We start from the raw sequence: 24428 nt of genomic DNA on the forward strand, positions 1-24428 counted from the left end.
TTATATTTGGTTGTTGAGCAAATATAGAGGGAGAGAGAAGGATTTAGGTTCTCTTATTGAACCTCTCAGAGATCATACAAGGACTAAATATACTCCGGTATGAAAATCCAAAAAAACATTGCACAATGCTCATAAGTCCATTAAAAACCCAAATGTTTTTTGTTGGATTGGGACACATCGCACACAATTGATATTATTCAATAACATCTAAAATAACTTTAATCAAGTTATCATCTGAGTCTCTTCTAAAAAAAAAGTTATTTTCTGATACAAAACTAATGAAAGCTTCCAAAAGTTTTGTTGGGACAAACTTAAAGTTCTTGAAAGCCCAATCCACTACTTATATTCAGGCCTTTCCCTTGCTCTTGACCCATTTCTCTCCAGGTTTCTTTCTTGCCAAACCTTCTCACTTGTAAGTTGTAGCATCGACCATTATTTCTTGTTCTACAGCCCCATCTTTCCCACTACTGCAAGACCGCTTTTACCATCTCTTCCATAGTTCCTCGTGATAGCAAATGACACTATTGAATTTCCCATTGTTTGAAGCCACTTTCGAAATAGTTGAAATCTAAACCCAAAAGGATTCAAGAGCTTTTGTACAGTCAGGGATGGCCATGGACAAAGTTTTGATTAGACATGGCAAAACAGGCAAAAATTTGCTGACCCGACCCGAACATGAGTTTGTTGCCCCGAATAAAAAAGGGCCAACCCACGGCTTGCTTGTTTTCTTTTACAGGTCAACCCAACCCGACCTAATCCCTTTTTTAAACCTTTTTTTCCCCTACATGACAAAGTGCTAGGTGCATAGACATAAAGAAACAAAGCACTGTATTGACACTAGCTACCTAGCCATTAAGTGACTGCTAGTGGTAGGGGCCACTCCTCCATTTATTTAAAAATAAGTTAATTACAGGGAAAAAAAAAATACAAAAAGCAAAAGAATTTACAACTACACGTCTACACTACTTAAAGTTTGACACTAAGTTAAATACTAAGTAGTAAAGTTGAATACTATGACTAATTTACTAACACTAAGTCTAACTAGCACAAAACAAACAAAAGTAAAAGAAAATGTCCAAAAGTCCATATCATTAGTGAACTTTACATCTGAAGTGTGTAAACTTAAAATATATACTTTTTGTGCTCCTTAGAACTCGACCCAACCTGACCATTTGCCATGTTTAGTGTTGATTGGGAATACTTGAACCCGACCTGAAACTTTTAGCCATGTATACCTGAATCTTGATACCCATTAAGTGCCCATACTTGATTTCTACCTGAATTTTTATCAAAGAATATATACCCAAACTTGACTTTTTGGAGTTTTTTGGGGATCTTTTAAAATAGTTTTTATAATAAAAAAACAATTAAAGATTTTTGTGTGGAGAGCTCAATACTAAAGACTAGCACCCCAAGGAGCAACATATTAATTATGTAGTTCAATAATAATTAACCATAGATGGTAGATCAACAGCTCTGCGACTCTAACTGTTGCTAGCAATTTTGGAGTTAGTGTGTTGTTGTATGTTTGTGTGTTACCCAAAAAAAAAAACACCATAGATGGTAGAGGCATAGTCCTAGGTGAGAGAAAAAAGTTGTCGATAGGCTCCATTTTCCTACACCTATTCAAATTAAAGTAGCAAAAGATTTTGAAACCTTATACAAAGATAGAAGAGCAAGCCCTATAATCATTAATGTGAAAGTAAATACATTGAGTGCTGTATCTTTCTCAAAAGAAGCAACAAGAAGAGGCCAGTCACTAAAAATCATACTGAAATATCATACACAGTTACTAGAAAACTAAATAAATATTACCAAGTTGAGGGCTACCACAACAAAATAACAATGACCATTGGTTAATATCTCTATACAACAAAATTATATAACAGAGTGCTACAACAGTAAAGGTATAGGTATATTTTTTACCTACCTTGCTACAGTGCACAACTATATATGGTTGTGCACTATAGTTGAGAGCTAAAAAAATAAATAAATAAATAAATAAAAACTTTTTTATTCTCCATCCAATTAAAATACTATTTGTTTGTTGATTTTTTTTTCTATTCTTTTTATCCAACCGTGACTCACTCTCAACTCCCTCTAAACTCTCCAACCTGTGTCTCAACTCCCTTTGAACTCTCTCCTCTCTGTCTCACTATCGCCAGCCTCACCATCACCGGCCCATCGTTGACCCACTCCGTTGAAGTCCTAAGCTAACCTAAGCCCCAAGTCGCCAATCCACGCCTCCACCCAGTCCTCCATCTCATCGCTCACCCAACGTCAACAAGCCTGAGTTTCTTGGGATTTCATGGGTTTTATTGTTGATCCAAGCTCTGGGTTTCTCTGGATTTTGTGGGTTTCTCTGGGTTTCCTTGTTGTTGGGTGGTTGAGGGTGGTTGTTCTTGGTTGGCAGTGGTTGTGGATTGTGCCATTGATCTGTTTGTGGTGTTTTTTTTTTGGTAGTGAGATGTATTGTTTTATTGTAATAGATATATTATTTTATTGTGTTGAAAGCTAAAATAGATCCACTGCTGCTGGATGTTTTGTAAAATGAGTAGGTAAAATAGATAAAGTAACTTTTTATCATGCCAAATAGCTAAAAAAATAGCTTCACTGTTGTGAATGCTCTAATGAGGTAAGTCCTTTAAAAAAACACCACAACAAAATTATATAGCAGCATGATTACATTGATTTGTCCATTTTCACTAGTCTCTTTTATCCTATGAATATGCTTATGTAGATTAATCTTCTCTGGTATAGGCACCTGGAAGCAGATGAAGAATAAATATTAAATATAGACCAGTTAAGAAATATCATATTAAACTCAGAAATTGTGCCAAAGGCCTTGTAGCTGAATTGACACCTTCCCAAACACTTGCACAAAGTGCTTGGGGGTTTAAGGGGGAAAGGGTTCGAACTGCGGGGTTAGCAGCATGTTGTAATTATTTCTCAAAAAAAAAAAAAAAAAACTCAGAAATTGAAGTTAAAATAACGAAGAAGTGGAATAAAAATGTGTAAATTAACACACGGCTTTTGAATAGTAGTGACACCTAACATCGACACTACACAAATAGTTTTGAAATCAATGGATATATCATGTATTGGCTGCTTGCTGCTACTGCTGCCAAATCCTTAATAGCAGCCACAAATACCGATTTACTACTTCAATTATTCAAAACTGTTTAAAAAAAAGTTATGGGCTCCTGAACTATATTTATTCAAATACCGATTTACTAGTTCAATTTACAGAAAGCCCACCCAAGCTGAACTATAGTTATGGGCCCCCGCTCTACCCTGTGGCAATGCACAAAAAAGTACATTCCCTTGGAATTAGAGAAATAATTTTTAGCATCCAAATTAGAGAAATAATTGCAACTAGCCAAATCAGCTTTATAATTATGTTCAGAGAATTTTAGAACTTTCAAAAGCCAATTAATATTTTATACAAGGTATAAAGACTTATTTGTTTTAAAGTTAATTAGTATAATCCCTTCTAATATTTTACACAAGGTATAAAAGTAGTGTTTACTAACCAGAGGATTGGACACTTCATAGCCCATATCAAAGTCATAATACTTAATACATCTCTCAAGCAGCAACATTATAATACACTACTGTAAGGAATTTTTTTTATTATTTAAATTTTGGATAAGTTTGTTTTGAAGACATGGATTAGTAGGAGAGTATTCTATTTTTTAGGCATTTTAAGTGTAGTTGAAGATATATTTTTACTGGGTTGTTCTTAAGTTTTTTACTTGTTAAACGCAAGATTTAGAGGTATTTCTGAACCACATAAAAGTTCAATCCCAAAAAGAGAATCATTTTATAAATAGTATAGATAAGTTCCATCAATACCATGATCAGAAACTCTAAAATAAGCTTAATAAGCCTTCTCATTATTATTTTTTTATTTTTTATTTTTTTTGAGAAGAAGGTAAGAGGCCTTCTCATTAATATACATGCTTATAGAGATATAAGTCACGTTTATGATATAAGGTAATAAAGTGTTTTAAAGTTGTTACACACTCAAACTTGTAACTTGTTTAGTAACAAAATTGATATAAGGCACTAAATTTTAATACACGTTTATGATTGATATAATAATAGTAATTTGTATTTTAAAACTAATTAGCATAAAAAATTATACTAAAGTATTATAATTGTTCTTTATTTATAAATTTAATTGCTAGTCATTTATTGTTATTGCTATTTTGTAGCATTTTCATTAATTCATTGTTTTCCTAAAATTTAATTTATAAAATTTATGTGTAACATTTTTAAATTATAGATCTATTTTTTATTTTTTGTCCAATTTATTTTTAAAATATATTCTTCACTGATAAATTACTGATTTTTCCAAAAGTTTAAACTATTAAAAAATAATGAATTTAAATATTCAACCATATGTAATGCATGTTTGGGATTGTTATTAAAAAAAAAAAATAGATTTTTAGCCTTTGAATTTTTGCGATAAAGAGTTGTAATTGAAAAAGTGTTTCGACGTAAAGCAAATTATGGTTATAAAGTGTTTTCAAGCTGTTACACTTGTAACTTGTTCAGTAACTAAATTGATAAAATATATATATATATATATATATATATATATATAAATATAAAAAAAATAAGATGTAAGAAATAATAAAAAATGGTATAATAACAGTGATTTGTATTTTAAAACTATTTAGCATACAAAATTATACCAAAGTATTATTATTGTTCTTTAATTTATAAACTTTAATGCTAATCATTTATTGTTATTTGTAGTTTTATCATTAATTCATTGACTTACTAAAAATTAATTTATAAATTTTGTGTGATTTAAAAAAAAATTATAGAGCTATTTTATATTTTTTTCCACTTTTGTTAAATATTTTCCTCTTATTTTCTTCACTTATTAATTACTAATTATTCCGAAAGTTTAAACTGATACAAAATGATGAATTTGATGATTTAATTATAATGTTTTAACGTCCTTCACGGCAAATGCAGCATTGGAAGGTTTGAGCTTAAGATATTTAATCAAGTTATCATCTGACTAAGCTATATGGAAATACATAATTGTCTAACCTATGTTACAATAAAGCCCGAAGATATTGAGGGCTACCAAAAGCTTTGGATGGGCCAAATTTAAAGGTTTTTTTGAAGCAGGCCCAATCCATCACTTATATTCAGTCCTCGGCCCTTTTATCTTCAGGTTTCTTTCCCGCCAATTTCAAACTCTGCCCCCCATCTTCTTGATTGTAACATTGACAATTGTTTCTTTCTTTATCTGCAGTGCAACCCCATCTTTCCCACTACTGCAAGACCACTTTTTCCTTCTCTAGTTCTCTTCCATAGTTATTCGTGATGGGGATCGCCGTCCCGATAGATTCCTTTCGGAAAATCCCCATTCTCTCTTTGAAGCCACTTCCCAAATATTGAAATTTGAACCCAAAGGATTCATGAGCTTCTGTACAAATCATGGAAACTTCAGAGTCCATACCCACTTCAACACCGAGTCCAAAGGCAAGCCATGGATTTGGATCCAAACCTCAGTAGAGTCGAAATCAATTTCATGCACTGTTTGTTGTGGTTGCATTCTTTGGTGATCAACAAATGACCTTTTAACTGACCAAGGTTCTCAAAGACAGAAACCTTCCTCAAAGACACACAGGATTTTGGCATTATGGTGTTTGCTTCCAAAAGCTTCTTATAGGAATTGCAGGTGCCTGTTGAGAAATTCAGGATCCGATCAGTCATCAAGGGAGTGAAGGCACTATACTATTTACGAAGACCAAAGGAGAATATACAGAACAAATAAGAGCATCCACAGCAGGTGTGGTAAATGTGCCAAATGCCAAATATTTGGCACATTTACTACACCAAACACAAAAATTGTGCTTTATGAGATGTGCCAAATCTCAAAAATTATACAACATGGCTATAGTACCGTTGCAAATTTGCAACAGTATGGACAAATGTTGTAAAAAATTTATTATTTTATAATCTCTTTTCTCTTTCCTCTCTCTTCATTTTTTCTTTCCTCTTCTCTCTCACTCTCTGGTTCCCTCTCTCTTCTCCCTGTATCGGTTCCCTCATTCTTCGGAGGTGAAGCTTCCGAGACCGACACGTGTCAAGAACAAAACTCCAACGCCGACTCAGATTACCATCGAGCATATCCTCCATGAAGCACGAGAACGACAAGAGGCTGAGATTCGGCCTCCGAAGCAGAAGATCACCCATGCGACTGAACTCTTTGAGTACCGACTTTGCAAGCGGAAGGAGTTCGAAGACCTAATCCGCCGCTTGCAATGGAATAGCAGTGTTTAGATCAAGTACGCATAGTGGGAGGAGTCTCAGAAGGACTTCAATCGAGCTCGCTCCGTTTGGGAACGAGCTCTCTATTGGATGTTTACCAGCAGCGACGACGGCGTAGCTTCGACGACAACAGCGCGCTCCGCCACACTCGATCAGCCACGCTCGATCTCACTCACGCTCGATCTCGCTAATCTCATCCCGAGGCCGCTGTCGATCTCACCCTTTTCCCTCTCCTCTCTGTCCGCCTTTCACTCTGCCTCTCTCTAGTTGTGGGTTTTTTTTTGTTTTTTTTTATTTTTTATTTATTTATTTTTTTTTTACTGCAATTTGGGTTGATCTGATGGTGGTGGTGGGCTGTGGGCTATGGGTGGTGACAGTGGCAGTGGTGGTGGACTGTGGGGGTGATGGTCGGTAGTGGCTGTTAGTGTTTTTTTTTTTTTTTTTTTGCTGCAATTTGGGCTGATTTAATGGTGGTGGTAGGCTGTGGGCTATGGGCGGTGACAGTGGTGGTGGTGGTGGGCTGTGGGGGTGATGGCCGGTGGTGGCTGTCGATGTAGTTAATGAAAATGGGATGAGATAATATATTATTTTAATGTGTAGTAAATATTATTTTAATGTATAGAATTGAATGATAAAACATCTGATAAATGAGATGTTGTAAAATGATGTGATAAAATAATAAAGTAGGTCTTTAGTGTGGCAAAATGACATTTTTTTTACAACATCTGCTGTGGATGCTTTAAAGCAGTGGCACATTATGAAACGAAGATAAGAAAATATATTTGTAATTACCAAACTTGCAAAATGAGTGGAAGTGCTCGCCATTTCCATGTTTTCAATGGTTTAGAATATCTACAATAACTGGTTAGCCTCCCATTGATCACAAAACCAATGTAAAATTTGCCTGAAAATTTACAAATAAAAATTCAGTGACAACCAACACCTTGGTTTTTTGTTCTATATTAATGGAAATGAAGGTACCTTAGCATACACTAATCTTAAGACAACTTTGAAAATGAAAGAATTCATCACAAATTTCTAGTACTTTCTCTAACTTGCTTCTGTTTTGAAAGATAAAAAAGATCAGAGAAAGGAGCACTGATATATTTATTTACATGAACACAAATGAAAAGTCGATTAGGTGTTTGCTCTCTCAGACCTAAATAGTTTCTTTCCCCAATCTTTAAGCTCAGCAAACCATAAAACGGACAGTAGAGAGAAACATGGAAAAACAAAATGGAGAAGAAAAGGAAAAAGAAAGAATGAACAATCAGCTAATAAGGTATACTTCAAAGCAATATACGGGGTCTATCATCAGCAATGAATTTTTGCTAAAATTAAAGGTTGTTCCCACTGAAACACAATCAGGTGAACCATCTTGTCATACTAAAATTAACTTAAATCCAGATCAAACAAACAGAAATATGAGTTTATAGTTTCCCATTTCTATCTAAATTTCATGTCTATCCTATAATTAGTGTTTGTTTTGAAACACATTGAATGCTAGCAAGATATAAATTCAAGTTCTAGAGTGTCGTTTTCAATATTATACCCTCTGTTGGAAGATGTATTCTTACAAAAGGCTGCTTCGTTTCATTCAATATCTGCAACAAAGTTCCTCCTAAATAGCATAAGTCAGTCAACGTGTCTTCCTTATTAGCTTTTGTATTTCAGTTGACCTTCACACATAACAAAGATAAGAAACCAAGACAAAAGTGAAAGTTCAAAAACGTGTACAAACACCTTTGAACGTTTAAACCCCCAAATTACACTTTAACCAATTCAAGCAATATGTCAAACAACTAGTGTGCGGAAACTTAACATATGCTATAATATGGAATTGGTAAAAACTATCTAAGCCAAAACAAAATATAATCCACAGCAGATAATAAAAAGGCAAAGATAGAGAGGAAGGAAGATGCAAACACAAAGACAACACGCGATGTGTTATCGAAAAGGAAACCGAAACCCTCGGCGTAAAACCTCTCCGCCGCCCTCCAAGCGGTAAACAATCCACTAGAAAATACAGTTGGGATACATGGACAGCAATAGACCCTCCAAGCCTAATCTACCTAGTGCACCTAAGCCCTCCAAGCTTCTTGCTCCAACGAGGTTGCGCCGAACCTTTTTTCTTTTCTAACTTCCCGGATTCCGCTACTAGACCGTAGCATCAACCAATGAAGATTGGTTCTTTCCTAACTGCTTCCCAGAAATCCAAACAGCTGTCTCACAGTGATGATGATGGTGAGAACCAGGTTTGGTATAATGCCTCTCAAGGATTTAAAAATGGAGAGGAAGAGAGTTGAGGAATTTGAAGAGACTCTAAGGTATAGATCGTGGGTGAATCAATCTTGTTTTTCTTTAGGGTTTCTCTCTCAAAATTCTCTCTGGAAGCTCCCTTTCAATCGTGGGTAAAAGGGGTATTTATACTGGAGTGGGAGAGGAATGTGAAACGTCAGGTTTTACAAAACAGGGGGTGGCTCGCGGCTTGACCTCGCGGCTTGACTAAGTCGCGAGATCCAGTCGCGAGATAACCGTATGGCCAGTTGTCCTGCTTTGTCCTGTAGTGCTCCAGCTTGCATGACTGTTCATCTTCCAGCATGCTTGGCACGTGTGCTGCGTCTGGCGGCTTGCAGCCGCGAGTCTCTGTTTTCTTGCACACTCTTGAGCAATCTTCACTCTATCTCACTCACTACCCTTACATCAAACTCACCTAAATACAGGGTTACTAAATGCTGAATTACAAGCAAATTTGACACGGAATAAAACCAATTAGATGGTTGAATAAATTCAACCTTACAAAAAGTTTTTACTACTTGATGCCAGAATTTAGCTAATGTGACCATCTTTGAAAGAATCCAATAAATCAATCCAATGCTGGATCACTGGCCCAATTTGCATCCAACCTTCAATCATAAAGCAGCTGAAAATTTGAAATGAAATTGAGTTAAAGAACAAATCTTTCTTTTTATTTATTTTTTAAATGAAAAGATAAACTACAAATCAAAGCTAAAATTTCTATGCTCTCACTATCAAGAAAAATTCCAAAAGAGACAGAATGATGGTCTTACTAACTAGTATACTTTAGCATTCACCATAGTGGTATATCTTAAAGCTATGATTTCGAGCACAATGTGCAATACTGTCCAGATTATTCTTTATGCCAGGATTCATTGATGGCTGAAAGTAAAGTGTCAACAACAATTTTCAACCCGTTAGTCAAAATGGTGATATGACAACAGCATCTTGAACTATATTTCTTAAACTGTCAAGCTTGAAAATTGTCATCAGTACATACGAAGTTTAACATAAAGGTTGCATAAGAAGAAGACCAGGCTATGTGCATCAAACAGGAAACTCAAGAGTTAGCAAGCTGAGAGCTTAGAAAATCACAGACATACTACATTAAGCAAAGTCTTTCTTAACAGCTTGTATCTCCCAGCTTGGTATTTGCTTTTCGTAACAAAGACTGCAAACCTGCTACTGTTAAGTACAAGTGCAGCCACTTCTCCTTTCATAATACAAAGGACATGCCTTCACAAATTTTCTGATAAAGGACTATGGATTTCAACTAAGCCATCCCACCATAACAGCCTATTGCAATTTGGTTCCTCATTCAATCATTGCATAGAAAGCCATAACCTCACCAGCAACATTCTCTTTTAGTATTTACTTCCATTGAAATTAGCACTTGCCATGCTCGACAGCAATTTGACTTGTATTAAGTTTAAATCATTATCATCACAATGCTCAAAAGTGATATATTGTAGAATTACTTTTGTCAACCTTACAATGTGAAACTCTTCAAAAACACAAACCCATGCTTTCAAATCAAAATAACTGTTGACATCATCATCATTGTACGCTAGTTGGGCAAGAGTTGTCTTACCCAGATCTCCCATACCAACTATGGGAATCAGAGAGAGTTTAGCATCACTAAATTCACTACTCATCAATAACTTGATGATAGTCATTTTGTCCTCTTCCCTGCCATAAGTATGGTCTTTGTTCACCAGAGTAGTGGGCACCCTTGATCTTTCGGTTCCAATCCTTCCCCCAATGCTTCCTCTCAAACCCAAATCATTCTTTTCTGTCACAATTCTTTTTAGTCTTGAGTCAACATCTACAATCTTGGATTGCATCAACCTAGCAAAACTTTGATTCGAACCAACCCAATTATCGAAGATCTTCCGTACCTTACTTTTGTGGGGTTCTGGGTTCAACTCACGTCACAAATCTTCAGTCAGACTGTAGGCATAATGGTGACAAAGTTGATTTTAAAAGTGGTCGTTTCACTAATATAGACAATCTTTTTCATCCCCGCTATTATAGTATTCCAGACACAAATCTTGCCATCAGTGACTGTAAAGTTAGTTGCTGGAACAACTGTAGCTGTGTGGCCTTTTATTATCTATATGAAAGTGCAACAGGGTGCAAATTTTGGACAAATATGACGAACTTCATTCCTGAAGATTCAACAGGATCAGAACGTCTCTATATCATAATGCCAGAGACTTCAAATTTAGCGAATCCCAATAATACAACGCCAGTGCCTTCAAATTCAACGAATCCCAATAATATAGCGCCAAAGGCTTCTTAGAGTGGTATGTTTACTAGTTTTTTGTCCTACATGAACGATATAGTTTGGAGGACAAAAAACTAGTAAACATACCACTCTAAGAAGCCTTTGGCGCTATATTATTGGGATTCGTTGAATTTGAAGGCACTGGCGTTGTATTATTGGGATTCGCTAAATTTGAAGTCTCTGGCGTTATGATATAGAGACGTTCTGATCCTGTTGAATCTTCAGGAATGAAGTTCGTCATATTTGTCCAAAATTTGCACCCTGTTGCACTTTCATATAGATAATAAAAGGCCACACAGCTACAGTTGTTCCAGCAACTAACTTTACAGTCACTGATGGCAAGATTTGTGTCTGGAATACTATAATAGCGGGGATGAAAAAGATTGTCGACATTAGTAAAACGACCACTTTTAAAATCAACTTTGTCACCATTATGCCTACAGTCTGACTGATTCCACCTTTGACATCCTCCTTCAGTCTTACTGACATGATTGGATCCTGCTGGGAAAGAAGAAATTATGAGAAATGAAGTTAGCAGACACGTACTCTTCTGAAATTTGAGTTAGGAGTTAAAAGGTTTTCTTGTTCTGTGAAAGTCGTTTTTATTTTATTTTTTCTTCTTTGATTTATTCTTTTTGTTTCTTTATTGGTGACATGGCTGTATATGATTCATCTTCACTCTAAGCGATTCCAAACGTCATATATAGATACATCTATCCAATTATTAAATTACAAACAAAGTATATAAAGAAACAAAATGAAGCACGCCAAAGCTGAACTCAGCAAATTCTTTCTGGCGTTGCTAATCAATTTGTTTCATCCATCTAATTATTAAATCACAAACTAATCTCTGATTATTTTAATTATATTAATGGAACCAAAATAAAAAGGATAGAAATAGTGCTTCTGCACAATCCTAACTCAAAGAGCGAAAGAAAGAGTGAGAAGATCAAGATGTACCTTTTTCAAGTCTGGTTGTTCGAAGCTTTGAGGAGAAACGTGGCATTGAGAGAGTGATCGAGCTACTTTGTAAGAGCATCAGCATCCCAAAATGTCTCCCGCTTCTCTTCTGCATCATCCAAAACAGCATGGATTTTCAGTAAAGTTTTCTTCCACTAGTTGAGGTCAGCATGAACTTGCTCTTGCTGAAAGATCTTCAACAAATCAGAGGAGGTTAACTTGTTAAACAGCGCCTCAAACAAAGAGGATAAAGCAACCTCTCCGATAACTGACATGATTCGCTCGTGGGAAAGAAGGAAATATCAAATATGGGAAATGAAGAAGTAACCAAAGAGACACTCTTCTGAGATATGAGCTGGGAATGAAGACTGAATAGGGTTTTCTTTGTTTCTTTTTTTTTTTTTCTTTTTTTTTCTTTTTTTTTTTTGATTCCCTCTTTTGCTTGTTCTCAGTTGGTGATTTGACTGCACATAATTGGTCTACCCTACTTGATTCCAAACAGTCATATAAAGTTACAAAATGAAGCACGCCAACCTGGACAGCATTAGTAGTGCTCACCATATAAGAGCACTCTCATCATATGCGTCAATGTGCCAAATATCAAATATTTGGCACATTTGACACACCAAACACAAAAATAAGCCCTTATCAGTTGTTCTAAATCTCAAAAAATTTGAAACATGTCTACAGTACCATCTCAACTATGAGACGGTATGGACAACAATGCCATTACTATTTGGCTTTATTTAATTCGTTTTTTCTCTCTCCTCCATTATTTGTCTCTCTCCGGCTCTCCGTCTGCAACCCATCTCTCTCTCTCTCTGTCTGGCATTCTCGCCACACCGTCTCGCCACGCCATCATGCCAAGTCGTCTCGCCACGCCGTCTTGCCATGCCAAGAGATAGAGACTGCCCAGGCTCGCCACTGACCACTGACCCACTTTGCGACGAAGAGAAACTCCAGTGTGAAGGACACGGTGGCTAGAAGTGAAAACTTCCATCAATGATGGTGATGGAGACGGTTGTCCTGATCTAATTGTCGCTCTTGAAAGGTAGCAAACACTGAAGGAGGAGAGAAAAAAAATTGGGTTTTTTGCGATTCAATTTATGATTTTTTTAGTGTAAATTGTAATTAATTTTATAATTGAATTGGTGGATTTGGGATGTGGTTTGTTTAATTTGGTTGATGTGAGTTTCTACCGGTGGTGGATGTGGATTTGTGCCGGCGGTGGGTTTGGGTTAATGCCGATCTCTTTGGTTGTGTTTTTTTTTTTTTTAATAAGGTGGCATTGGCAGATGTGGGTTTGTGCCGATCTCTTTGGTTGTGTGTGTGTGTGTGTGTTTTTTGACGTGACGTTGGCAAATGTGGGTTTGTGCCGATCTCTCTGGTTGTATTTTTTTTTTTTTTTGAGGCATCGGTGGTGGCCGTCGGTGTTTGTGCCGATGGTGGCTGTTGGTGATGATAATGATGATGATAATAGTGATAGGGATAGGGAGGAGGAGGTAATATATTATTTTAATGTGTAGTAAATATTATTTTAATGTATAGAATTGAAGTATAGAACATCTGATAAATGATATGCTGTAAAATGATGTGTTAAAATGATAAAGTGAGTTTTTGATGTGTCAAAATGACATTTTTTTTAGATCGCTGATAAAAATACTCTAAAGTGAGGAAAAAACCAAAACTTTTGACTGCTTTATTGGTAACTTTATTAGTGCTCATGACTTTTGGAGGCAACCATTATTACTTCCACCGTCAGGAATCAACTCAAATAATAGTAACTGTCGGTTGTAAGTTTCAAACTCATTTTGCCATGTTTGTACTACTTTTACATTTTCTCTGTATTTATTATCTTTTTAAATTATTGTATTTATATCGTTTTACATTATATATTAATTAATGTAAGATTTTCATTGTTAACTAAACAAAGGTACAACAGTATACACTAATTACAAATGTTTACATTCATTTAATATTTTACAATAAATTTACATTATAATATTAATATATAAACCAATAATTGTCCTAATGAAAAATTATTAGATACTTCAACATTACAATAACATCCTCTCATATGTATACTTGGTCCATCAAGAGTTTAAAAATATTCGGATTTTGGGGTAATTAAAGTAAAGCTAATCCAATCTTAACCTAAAACACACCTTTTGGCAGCGAGGTCCAAGAGGCCTGTATTGTAGTAATTATTAAGGATTAGTTTGGTAAAAGACTTCTAGTAATGTTATTCGTATTTTGTAAAAATACGTGTAAATAAAATAATGTGTGAAAATATGTGTACTATTATTAAAACAACGGTACCAAACACTCCCTTATTATCTTAATGATTGGAATTGATCTTGCTCGAAAGTTTCGACTCACTGCTGCCTAACCAAACCAAAATAAGAAGCATAGAAATAGTGCTTCATGCACTACACAATTATGTGATAAAGGGGTTTTTATTATATATATAAAACTTTTCGAAAATTTTCCACTGCTCTTTTAATCAAATGGCTATTCAAAGGGGGTAGTTCCATACTCCCCGTCAGTTTTATACAAATATATGATTCTTTAAAACAGGTTACATTACCACAAAATGTAGAAATTGTGAATGCTACAATTTGAATTTAAAATTTTATATTTATTTCACCAGTACACTGACCTTTAGATAAAAATTTCTTCATTTTTTTTTTTTTTTTTTTTTTTTTTTAAACAAATTTTTTCACATTTTTAGTATTCAAAATTAGGGGTGTCATTTCAACAAGGCACCTAAAAGATTTACAATTGATTCACCTAAACCAGATAAGGGTATTAAAGCAACAAAATAAGATGTGAAAATAGTACTCTCTTGGCATGTTTAGAGAGGGCATATTATATAAGACAGTCTTGTAGCCTTTTATATATATATATATATATATATATATATATATATATAAAATATATATATATATATATATATTTTTTTTTTTTTTTGAGGAGCAAGACAGTCTAGTAGTTGAGTAGGAGCCATCTCTCCAAATGGTTTGGACAATCATCTACCTATATTTTTATCATATGACTTATTAGTCATCTAAAACAGTCACATAATTATTATGTTATCTAAAAATGTCAAATAATTATTGAATAAAGTATTGGTTATAATTTTTTTTAAAGTATGTTAGTAAAAATATATTATAGTAAGCTCATAAATTTTACATAGTGGATTCAAAAAAATTTCTCCAAACTGATATGATGGAAAATCTCTTACCTTATTATATATGAGAAGGAAGATATAAAGCTCCAAAACAATTGAAGCATTCCAATAAAGACAGTTTCGTCTTACCAAAGCTAATTTCCTCTCCAATATTCCTCAACTTTTTTTTCTTTTTCTTTTTTTAAAATTTATTGTCATTTAAGTTAATAGGTTTTCTTTCTCTCAAAATAATAATAGGCATTCTAAGAGGGTTTGATGTGCTAAGAGGTTTTCTTTGTCCCGTGAAACTTTTTTCTCTTTTTTAATTTCTTCTTTTACTTTCTCAATTGGTGATCTGGCATTGCATGATTGGTATAACCTACTTTTGAGAAAGACTCATATAAATTTACATATAAAAGAAACAAAATGAAGCACGCCCAGTTTGACCGCATTATTGGTGATTACCAATTTCCACTTCTACTGATCTACCTCTACTACTATCTACTAACCATATGAAAAGAGTTAATGGCTCCAGCTACAGTACTCTATGGTTTATTCAACTTTTGTTTTCTTTGGTTTATTCAACTTTTTTTGTTTAACAAGCCAAAAATTTGAGTTTAGGTGAGAAAGGAAAATTTTTAATATGTAAAATGATATATCCACAATATTTTTACAATATTTTTACAACAAATTTTAAATGATAGGTTATTACTAGTTGTTATTATTGGGACAAAAAAGTAATCTTAGTGTTAGATTCAAATTTAAACTAATAACAATTAACTACTAAGATTTGTTGAGAATGAAGACTGAACAGGGTGTTCTTTGTTTTGGATTTTTTTTTTTTTTTTTTTGATTTCTTCTTTTGCTTTTTCTCAGTTGGTGATCTGACTGTACACGATTGATCTAGCCTACTTGATTCCAAATAGTCACATAAAGTTACATAGAAAGATAGTACAAAAAAATGAAGCACGCCAACCTCGACAGCATTATTGGTGCTCACCGTATAATTAAAGTAAGAATAATACAAAAACTTTAGACTGTTTTATTGGTAACTTTATTAGTGCTCGTGACATTTGGAAGGCAACCATTATTAATTCCACCTTTGGGAATCAACTTAAATGAATAAGTTACATAATGTCGGTAGGAAGTTTCAAACACATTCTTGCCACCTTATTTTATTATTATTTTTAATAAAATTTTTGTAGTATTTTCAGCATTTTTCTTGTATCTATATAGATATCTATATGGGAAATGTTATGTCTCTAGTATTTTTACAATAAATACTAGATATTAGGTTGTTATTGCACGTTATTAACGGATAAAAAAAATAATTTTAATGTTGTATCCAAATTAAAACTAGTAATAATTTGTCACCTAAGATTTATTGTGATTGTCGTGAAAATGTTATGAGCGTAACAATCCTCTATTTATATAACTGAAAATTGACAAAGTTTAGCTCAAAATTGGTTTTGACCTATTTAAATTTTTATTATATATTTAAACAAACCATATAATTTATTTAAAAATTTATGTAACTAAAATTACATATGAATGATCCCTTCAATTGTTATATAGTAGGTTGAAAGAAGACAACCTCAAACTAGTTAAAAGCTTTTTTTTTTTTTTTTTTATTTGAAAATTATTAGTTACTTCTACAGTAGAGTGACACCCTCTCAGATGAACTGTAGAACCATCATGAACTTTGAAATATTCGGGTTTTGGGGTAAGTAGTCAAGCTAAGTCAATCTTAAACTAAAACACACATTTTCAAATCAAGACCTAAGAAACCTGTATTCTTTATGGTGTAGGTTTCTCATCTTTCTAATTATTAAATGACAAACCAACTAACCGAGCTTAAGTATCCTAATGACTGGAACTGATCTTGATCAAAAGTTTCTACTCACTGGCTCACCAAATGAACAAACCAAAATAAAAAGGATAGACCAAAATAAAAAGTATAGAAATAGTACTTCATGCACTGCACAATTAAGTGATAAAGGTTTTTTCTTTTTTCTTTTTTAAATAAAACTTCAAAGATTTTAAAACTATATTTTAAGGTTTTTCCCCCTTAATCCTTTGTTCTATTAATACATGTCGATGATAACAGGTAACGTTACCACTTACCACAAATTGCAGAATTTGGGAATGCTACAATTTGAATTCCAAACTTTTATATTTATTTCACTAATACACTAACCTATAGATAAAAAATAAAAAATAAAAAATAAATTCTATTTTTTTTTGGTTTGTTAATTAGTTAATTTAAAATAAAATAAAAACATTTTAAAACAAACTCTTCCACATTTTTAGTATTCAAAATTAGGGGTGTCATTTTGACACGGCACCTAAAAGATTTAAAATTGATCCACCTAACTGAGATAGGGCTATTAAAGCAGCAAACTAAGAAGTGAAAATAGTACTCTCCTTACATGTTTAGAAAGGACATATTATATAAAAAGATGTTACGTCTACAATATTTTTCACAACATATCATAGTTGATAAGCTGTTATTGGTTCTAATTTGAATCTCACAACTTAAATTACTTTTTTACCCTATCTATAACAACTAATAAGAACTTACTACTTAAAACAGTCTTGTAGCTGAGTAGGAGTGATCTCCTCAAACGGTTTGGATAATCATCTACCTATATTTTAATCATAAGACTTATTAGTTATTAGTCATCTAAAACAGTCACACAATTATTATGTTATGTAAAAAATTCAAATAATTATTAAATAAAGTATTGATTATATATTATTTTTAAAGTATGTTAGTAAAAATATATTATTGTATTCATCTAAAGCAGTCACATAATTATTACATTATCTAAAAAATTCAACTAATTATTAAATAAAGTATTGATTATAATTTTTTTTTAAATATGTTATTAAAATTATATTATAGTATGCTCATAAAGTTTACATACTGAATTGAAAAAAAATTTCTCCTGTGGGTTCAATCCCTGTCTACGCCAAAAACTGATTAATGTCTTGGTTTGATGATAAATAGTTATCATCAAGAGCGGATGTACGTCATAAGTTTAAACTATCTCCCAAAAAAGAAAAAAATTTCTCCAAATTGATATGATGGAAAATCTCTTACCTTATTATATATGAGAAAGAAGATTTAGAGCTCCAATACAATTGAAGCATACTAATAAAGGCAACTTCATCTTACCAAATCTAGTTTCCTCTCCAATATTCCTCATCTTAAATTTTTTTTTTTTTTACTATTTTTAAAATTTTTTTTATTGTCATTTAAATTTTTTTTTTTATGAGATATTGTCATTTAAGTTAATAGGTTTTCTTTCTCTCAAAAAAATATTATAATAATTGTGAGGGCACGATTCGTAACGAACCATAACAGTGTTGAGTTCATACGTAAAAAGGCCCAAACAACATCATTTGTAGAACGTGGGTTTGAAAGGTTAGGCCTCAGTCACCAGACGGTGGGTTTCTCATGGTGTTTATACATGAATAGGTCATTTTCGCCCTAGGAGTCTTTCTCCTGGAGGCGGGCTGGGAGGCTCTGGTTTTTTGCCATTTTTCCCAGCCCCCTCCCTTAATGGCTTATTTTTCCTTTTATACCAGTGTGCAGCCATTCTCCAGTGCCCACGTGTAGGTTTGACTTTCTAGGACAGATATTTGTCCCATCAGCCCATACCTAAAGTGGTTGGGGATGGTTGTAACAGTTGAGAGTATGGTTCTGTCAGGTGCAGAGTAATGAATGGCAGTATGGGCAGCTTTTCCTAATCGCCATACTTTCCAGCACACTATTTTCTACTAGCGCAGATACTTTAGATTTTTTTCCTAGTTGTTTTTACATCATTTCTGTCCTTTCATTTTGTGGGACCTCGAACATGTCGAGGACTGACTCGTCCTCGGTTGTGTCCCAAGGCGGTTTTATACTTGTATTAACGGTCTTGGGCTATAACCCTCCTCGGCTTGGGCCTTTTTGACCCCCATGAATAAGTGGGCCAGGACCACAAACTATTGGAACCCACAATAATAATAATAATAATAATAGACATTCTAGTGCAAGGATACAGAGACCGGCTTAATTTTCTAGTTATTGAGATGTAATTTAAATATTGGTGCTTTGGAATTGGTCAAAGGAGAGGTTTTGTTCGTATTTGGAGGGTCACAAAACTGAGGCATTGGCTAGATGGGTAATGTTTCTTTTTTTTGGGTACCAATTTAACTTTTTGGGTTCTTTTTTTTTTTTTTTTTTTTGGTATACCAAATTAAAATTATTTTTTTGGATTTTTGAGGTGTTATAAGTGTTTAATGTCTATTTTTCCCTTCCTATAAGGAGCTTCAGCCTTCAGTTAGTCCGGTTCCAACGAGGCCATTGTCTCTGGTTCTTAATCGTTTCATGTCAGAGATAATTATATCATATTATGCATTATGATTTTGATTTTTTTTTTTTTAATGAGTATCGTTTAGATCTACTTGTTTTAATCGTTTATTTGCATTGGAAGGAAATTTGAAGAACTAAAAATGCCAAAAAGTATATAGTACTTTTAAACCATCCCAGCTGTAAAATTAGTCCTCTAGAAGACAGTTCAGTGCAAAACCAGTTTTAATGACTGTGTAGTATATTGATTTACGTCAGAAAAGAAAGACCACTTGCACTTAAAGTTTGAACAAACATGCAATTTGGGCTAGTAGTTGAAGATGTTAAGAAGGCTAACTCTGGTTTGATTAGACACCTTAACAAGCATTGAAGCATTTCATTGAGATCATGAATGCTAGACTCTGATTTCTCCAGCCAGTTTTTCACATTTCCAACATGCGTGATGTAATCAGATTTGCTTATCTTGTGACTCATGAGTCATGGCTTATGAGTCATGAGAGGTTGTAATGCTGCATCCACCTTCTCAAGTTCATTTGTGTTTGTTTCTGAATCCTCATCAGCTTGGAAACAAATGACCAGCTGCTCGACTTTGATCTCATCTCCAACCCCACGTCTTGTGCTGCATGCTCTTGGGCCAAGGCTTGTTGAGTAAATTGCAGCTGAAGCAACTTATCAACACAATCACGCAAATCCGGAAGGCCATTCAGTCTGTTGCTTCTTGGTGAAGTCGTGAAGATGATTCGGAAGCCCTTGATCTGAACAAGTGGTCATTGAACTCTGAAATGAGAGGGTGTGTTCTGGCAGGCAAGCTGTTTGACAAGTATGGTATTGGGATTTTGCATTTAGAGTTTAGGAAGCCATTTTACCTTGAAAGAGAGGTCTCACCTGTTCCTGTTGAATGTACAATTCAGTCTAGCAATCAGCCTTCCATCCATTGCTATCCATTTGATATATATACATATATATTGAAGTAGGGGAAACAAAAGGAATCTCACAAATAAACTAGAAATAGCATAACAACAATTTGGATCTAAATACTAAGTGATGTCAGCAATGTTTTTGCAATGTCTCCCCCTCTCCAGCTCTCCAATTCATGATTAATTACTTACAAATTTTAGAATCACAAGATATACATGCACGGATCCATCTACACCATCTCACCCCAAATCCCATTCTCTTCAACAAATCTAGAAGAGCCTCCCAATTCACATGATCATAGGCTTTCTCAATGTCTAGCTTACAAATAACCCCTAGAATCTTACCTACAAAAATTAGTACCTTTTGATACTTCCTCATTGCATGTTAAGAGAGGCAATCCCATCGCCCTCAAAGTGTTTGACAAAATGCCTGAGCCAAATTGAAAAAGGGCCTCCTGTATGTATATTTATGTTCTAATCATTTGAACTTGACTATATATGTGTTCCTATTTCAATTAATTTGGTGTCACTTTCCATGTGTTGATAACAAATTAATAAAATTTTCCATGGTTGAACTGTTAATTATTAACCTCTCTTATGGACTTATAAGAACTGTGCATTTGTGTTCGATAAAATGTATGAAAGAAAATCTAATAGCTTATGTGTGCAAATAAACATTAGAGTTGATTTTTATAAACATAACATACAACATATTTAATATATCAACACAGTTGATCCAAATTCTCTCCTTGACTACAGGAATCATATATAGTTGTGATATGTTTTGCTCTTATATGTGAGCCATCTCCGAGAAATTAAAGGGCTTCATTATGTATGCATTTAATTAGTTGTGCTATTAAGCCTTCTTGAGTGACAGTGGATTAACAATAGAAATTTTGTTCTCTTAGTAGTACTTGTGGACTTATGTATGATAAGTACTTTGCAAGGAACTGCTGATATGCAATCAGAGGGGATCTTTGGTTTACTACAGAGGTTACTCTTGCAATTTGAGATGACTTTGTTTTCATGTTTTGTATATAGGTGAAGTATGATAAGTATGCGGGGTGTAACAGTTCATATTTTCCTATTTTAATTTCTTAAGGGAACTCTAATTCTTCAAAGTATATCAGCTTAAGCTGATTATTGTGTTGTGGCTGGAATTGGGTTTTGGAGTTATTTGGCTCGTTTGGTTGGTGAGAAATTTTTGGGACTGTTTGGTTTTGTAAGAAATTGTTTGGGATTTGGGGTGTAGGTAATTCATAGAACTAGCAAATATTAAGGATAAAGAAGTTTTTGATATTGATTTATGGATTGAGATTAAACATGCCAGTAGGTTTTCATTGCTAATAATAAGGTCCCACAGAATATTCAAAAAAAAAAATACAAATCCTTTTAGTTAAAAGGGGCGAACTGGAAATGGCAAAATTTTATTTATTTTGTTTTCTGCGTGTAACACCAATGGTCCAATGCCTCATGCATGACTTAATTGAGAATCTTCTTTTTCCTCCTTAAAAAGAGTTTGTCTTTTCATCTGTTTTTTTTAGTTTGTTCTGTTTTTGGGTTTTTGAAGAGGATCTTAACCATGGTTCTTCATGTGCTTGATTAATTTTAAATTAGCTACTTGTCTTTTCATTCCTTCTTCTAACTGCAATTATGCTCCAAGTTGTTTGGCTTTATTCGAGCTATCTTGGGGGATTGACATCTTATATTAAAACTGCCAATGAACTATTGGCAGATTCAAAAGTAGGATAGAACTCTGTTGGTTGCTTCACACCTCCTGTAAGCGAACACAGATCTCTAGCTTAATAAATTTATGACATGAAGCCTTCAATCTAAATTGGCGGATTTTTTTAAAAAATAACTAAATCCTTCAAACTATTTTATTAGTTGGCAACTTTCCAAATTATTTGAATTTCTAACAATTCGAGTCTAATAGACTCGATTTTGCCATTTGAAAATACACTTAAAAATCGAGTGTGAGACACTCGATTTTCAAACTCAAGTTTCTCACACTCGATTTTCAAGTGCATTTTTAAATGGCAAAATCGAGTTTATTAGACTCGAATTGTTAGAAATGCAAATAGTTTGGAAAGTTGCCCAACTAATAATATTGTTTCGGATTTATAGTTATTTTTTTAAAAAAAATCCTAAATTGGCACAAAAACCTAGTGAAAATTATATTTGCATAGAGACATGCAAACACATGCAAGTTAGACATTATAGTAAATTAAGATACTATAATTTTAAGTTCAACTTTTAGTGCTCTTATTTGATTGAAATACCAACCGTTTGGTATGTGCAACTATAAAGCTTGGGATACAACAAAAATTCACAACAATTTTACAACATTCCATAAATTAAGTTTCCACATAATACTTGGGGTCACCGTAATATATAACTTTAGTTTTTTCCAATGATTCATGCATTTAATCAATTGTCCTTGGAAAAAATTGCACTGTTTGTATTTTATTTCTCAATGCAACCAAGTGCTTGAATTTAACTAGGAAACATAATGTGATGCACTTAAGTTTTACCCTTATGAAAAAAGTTGTGAAATTTTGTTGTCTCTAATATTGTTTTAGGAATAAATTATAGCTGTAAGCTTGGGATACAACAAAAATTCACAACAATTTTACAACATTCCATAAATTAAGTTTCCACATTATACTTGGGGTCACCGTAATATATAACTTTAGTTTTTTTCAATGATTCATGCATTGAATCAATTGTCCTTGGAAAAAATTGCATTGTTTGTATTTTATTTCTCAATGCAACCAAGTGCTTGAATTTAACTAGGAAACATAATGTGATGCATGCACTTAAGTTTTACCCTTATGAAAAAAGTTGTGAAATTTGTTGTCTCTAATATAGTTTTAGGAATAAATTATAGCTGTCTTGTTTTTTTGCTTTATTTTTTTTTCTAATTATGTACAACCATCTTTTACTACCGGTTTTAATAAACTTGTATCAAGAAACGAGTACAGGGAAAGTTAATGCAAATCAACCATATAAACATGATTTGGTTGTTTGATTGAACCTTCTTTATTTTTTGGGTTATTTAGTGCCAAATTCTTATTTATGTTCTGTTTGTTTTGATGGAAAATTTTTTTTCTCACATTTTCTTGTGTTTGGTAGGATAGAAGACACAGATGATCCAGAAACAAACTTACTGGTCAACAGAATACATTTTGGCAAAATGTTTGCCCCTTGCAGAAAACTCACAAAGCAAAGCATCCTTATCTTGTCATTCTCTACGCATTTCAACTTGCTCCATCAACGATAACAAAGCAAACCTCTCTCTCTCCCTCCCTTTCTGTTCTCTTATGTTCAATTTTCTTTGTCTATTATGAACTAATCTTTTCTTTGTTGAGTATGTTGGCCTCAGTCACTCAACATCTGCACACTCCAGTGGTTTGACACTCTTCGCTCTCTCTCTGTTTGTGAGTTGTGACTTAAGCAACTGCGAGCAGTGTCTCTCAAAGGTGAGCATGCTTTTTTTTGTGGTCTCATTCCTAATGCATCTGTCCTTTTGTTTTTCTTTGGATTTATTTTGACTGAATGATACTTCTGTGTTTGATGTAATACGATGAAGACCTATATCATAAATAGACTACACCATGGTTTTAAAAAATATTTTTGTTTTGTAATACCATTAGCTACCATGATTTTAAGGTTGTCAAATGGATCTAATGTAAACCTATTTATAACCTTCATTGGATTTCTTTATATCATACAATTTAGAACAAAAAAGATGTAGCTTGTTACGGGATTTCCATTATAAGCATAGGCCATCAAAACCACGAAAATCCTTAATACTTCCACTCTCTTTCTATTCCAAAAACTTCTTTATGGACATATTCTACCAATATATGTAAATGGTAGTTGGAACTGATAGGCTTAAATCATACAATTATGTTCTTGACATTGCCTAAAAGTTGCTCATGAAGATGTTTGACTGTAACTTTTTTAACGAATTTTGGCTTATTTACTTTAGCTTTCTTTGTCGGAGTTCACTTTCTTCTTCTTCTTCTTATGAAATGGTATGTTCTTCAGAGTTCTCTTCTGACTTTGTTGCATTTCAATTATATTGTCTAATTGTTTTAGTACTTTGGTTAATTTGAAATCTTTGACTAATGGGGTTAG

At 33.6% G+C, this 24428-nt stretch overlaps 2 protein-coding genes across 3 annotated transcripts in view; both read right to left on the reverse strand.

Moving 5' to 3' along the window:
• The window catches only part of LOC115977324 (putative disease resistance RPP13-like protein 1), an 87178-nt gene that overhangs the window by 45618 nt on the left and 17132 nt on the right, over positions 1-24428 (reverse strand). The gene's annotated exons all lie outside the window — the stretch shown is intronic.
• On the reverse strand, positions 10974-12222 carry LOC115973894 (G-type lectin S-receptor-like serine/threonine-protein kinase At1g61490). Its single transcript, XM_031094135.1, has 2 exons — positions 11843-12222; positions 10974-11380 (listed from the first exon to the last, which is right to left on the reverse strand). Exons 1-2 carry the CDS (start codon positions 11970-11972, stop codon positions 10974-10976), a joined length of 537 nt encoding a protein of 178 aa, XP_030949995.1. The 5' UTR covers positions 11973-12222.

Source organism: Quercus lobata, chromosome 2 (genome assembly GCF_001633185.2).
Source record: "Quercus lobata isolate SW786 chromosome 2, ValleyOak3.0 Primary Assembly, whole genome shotgun sequence".
Classification (NCBI taxonomy): Eukaryota; Viridiplantae; Streptophyta; class Magnoliopsida; order Fagales; family Fagaceae; genus Quercus; species Quercus lobata.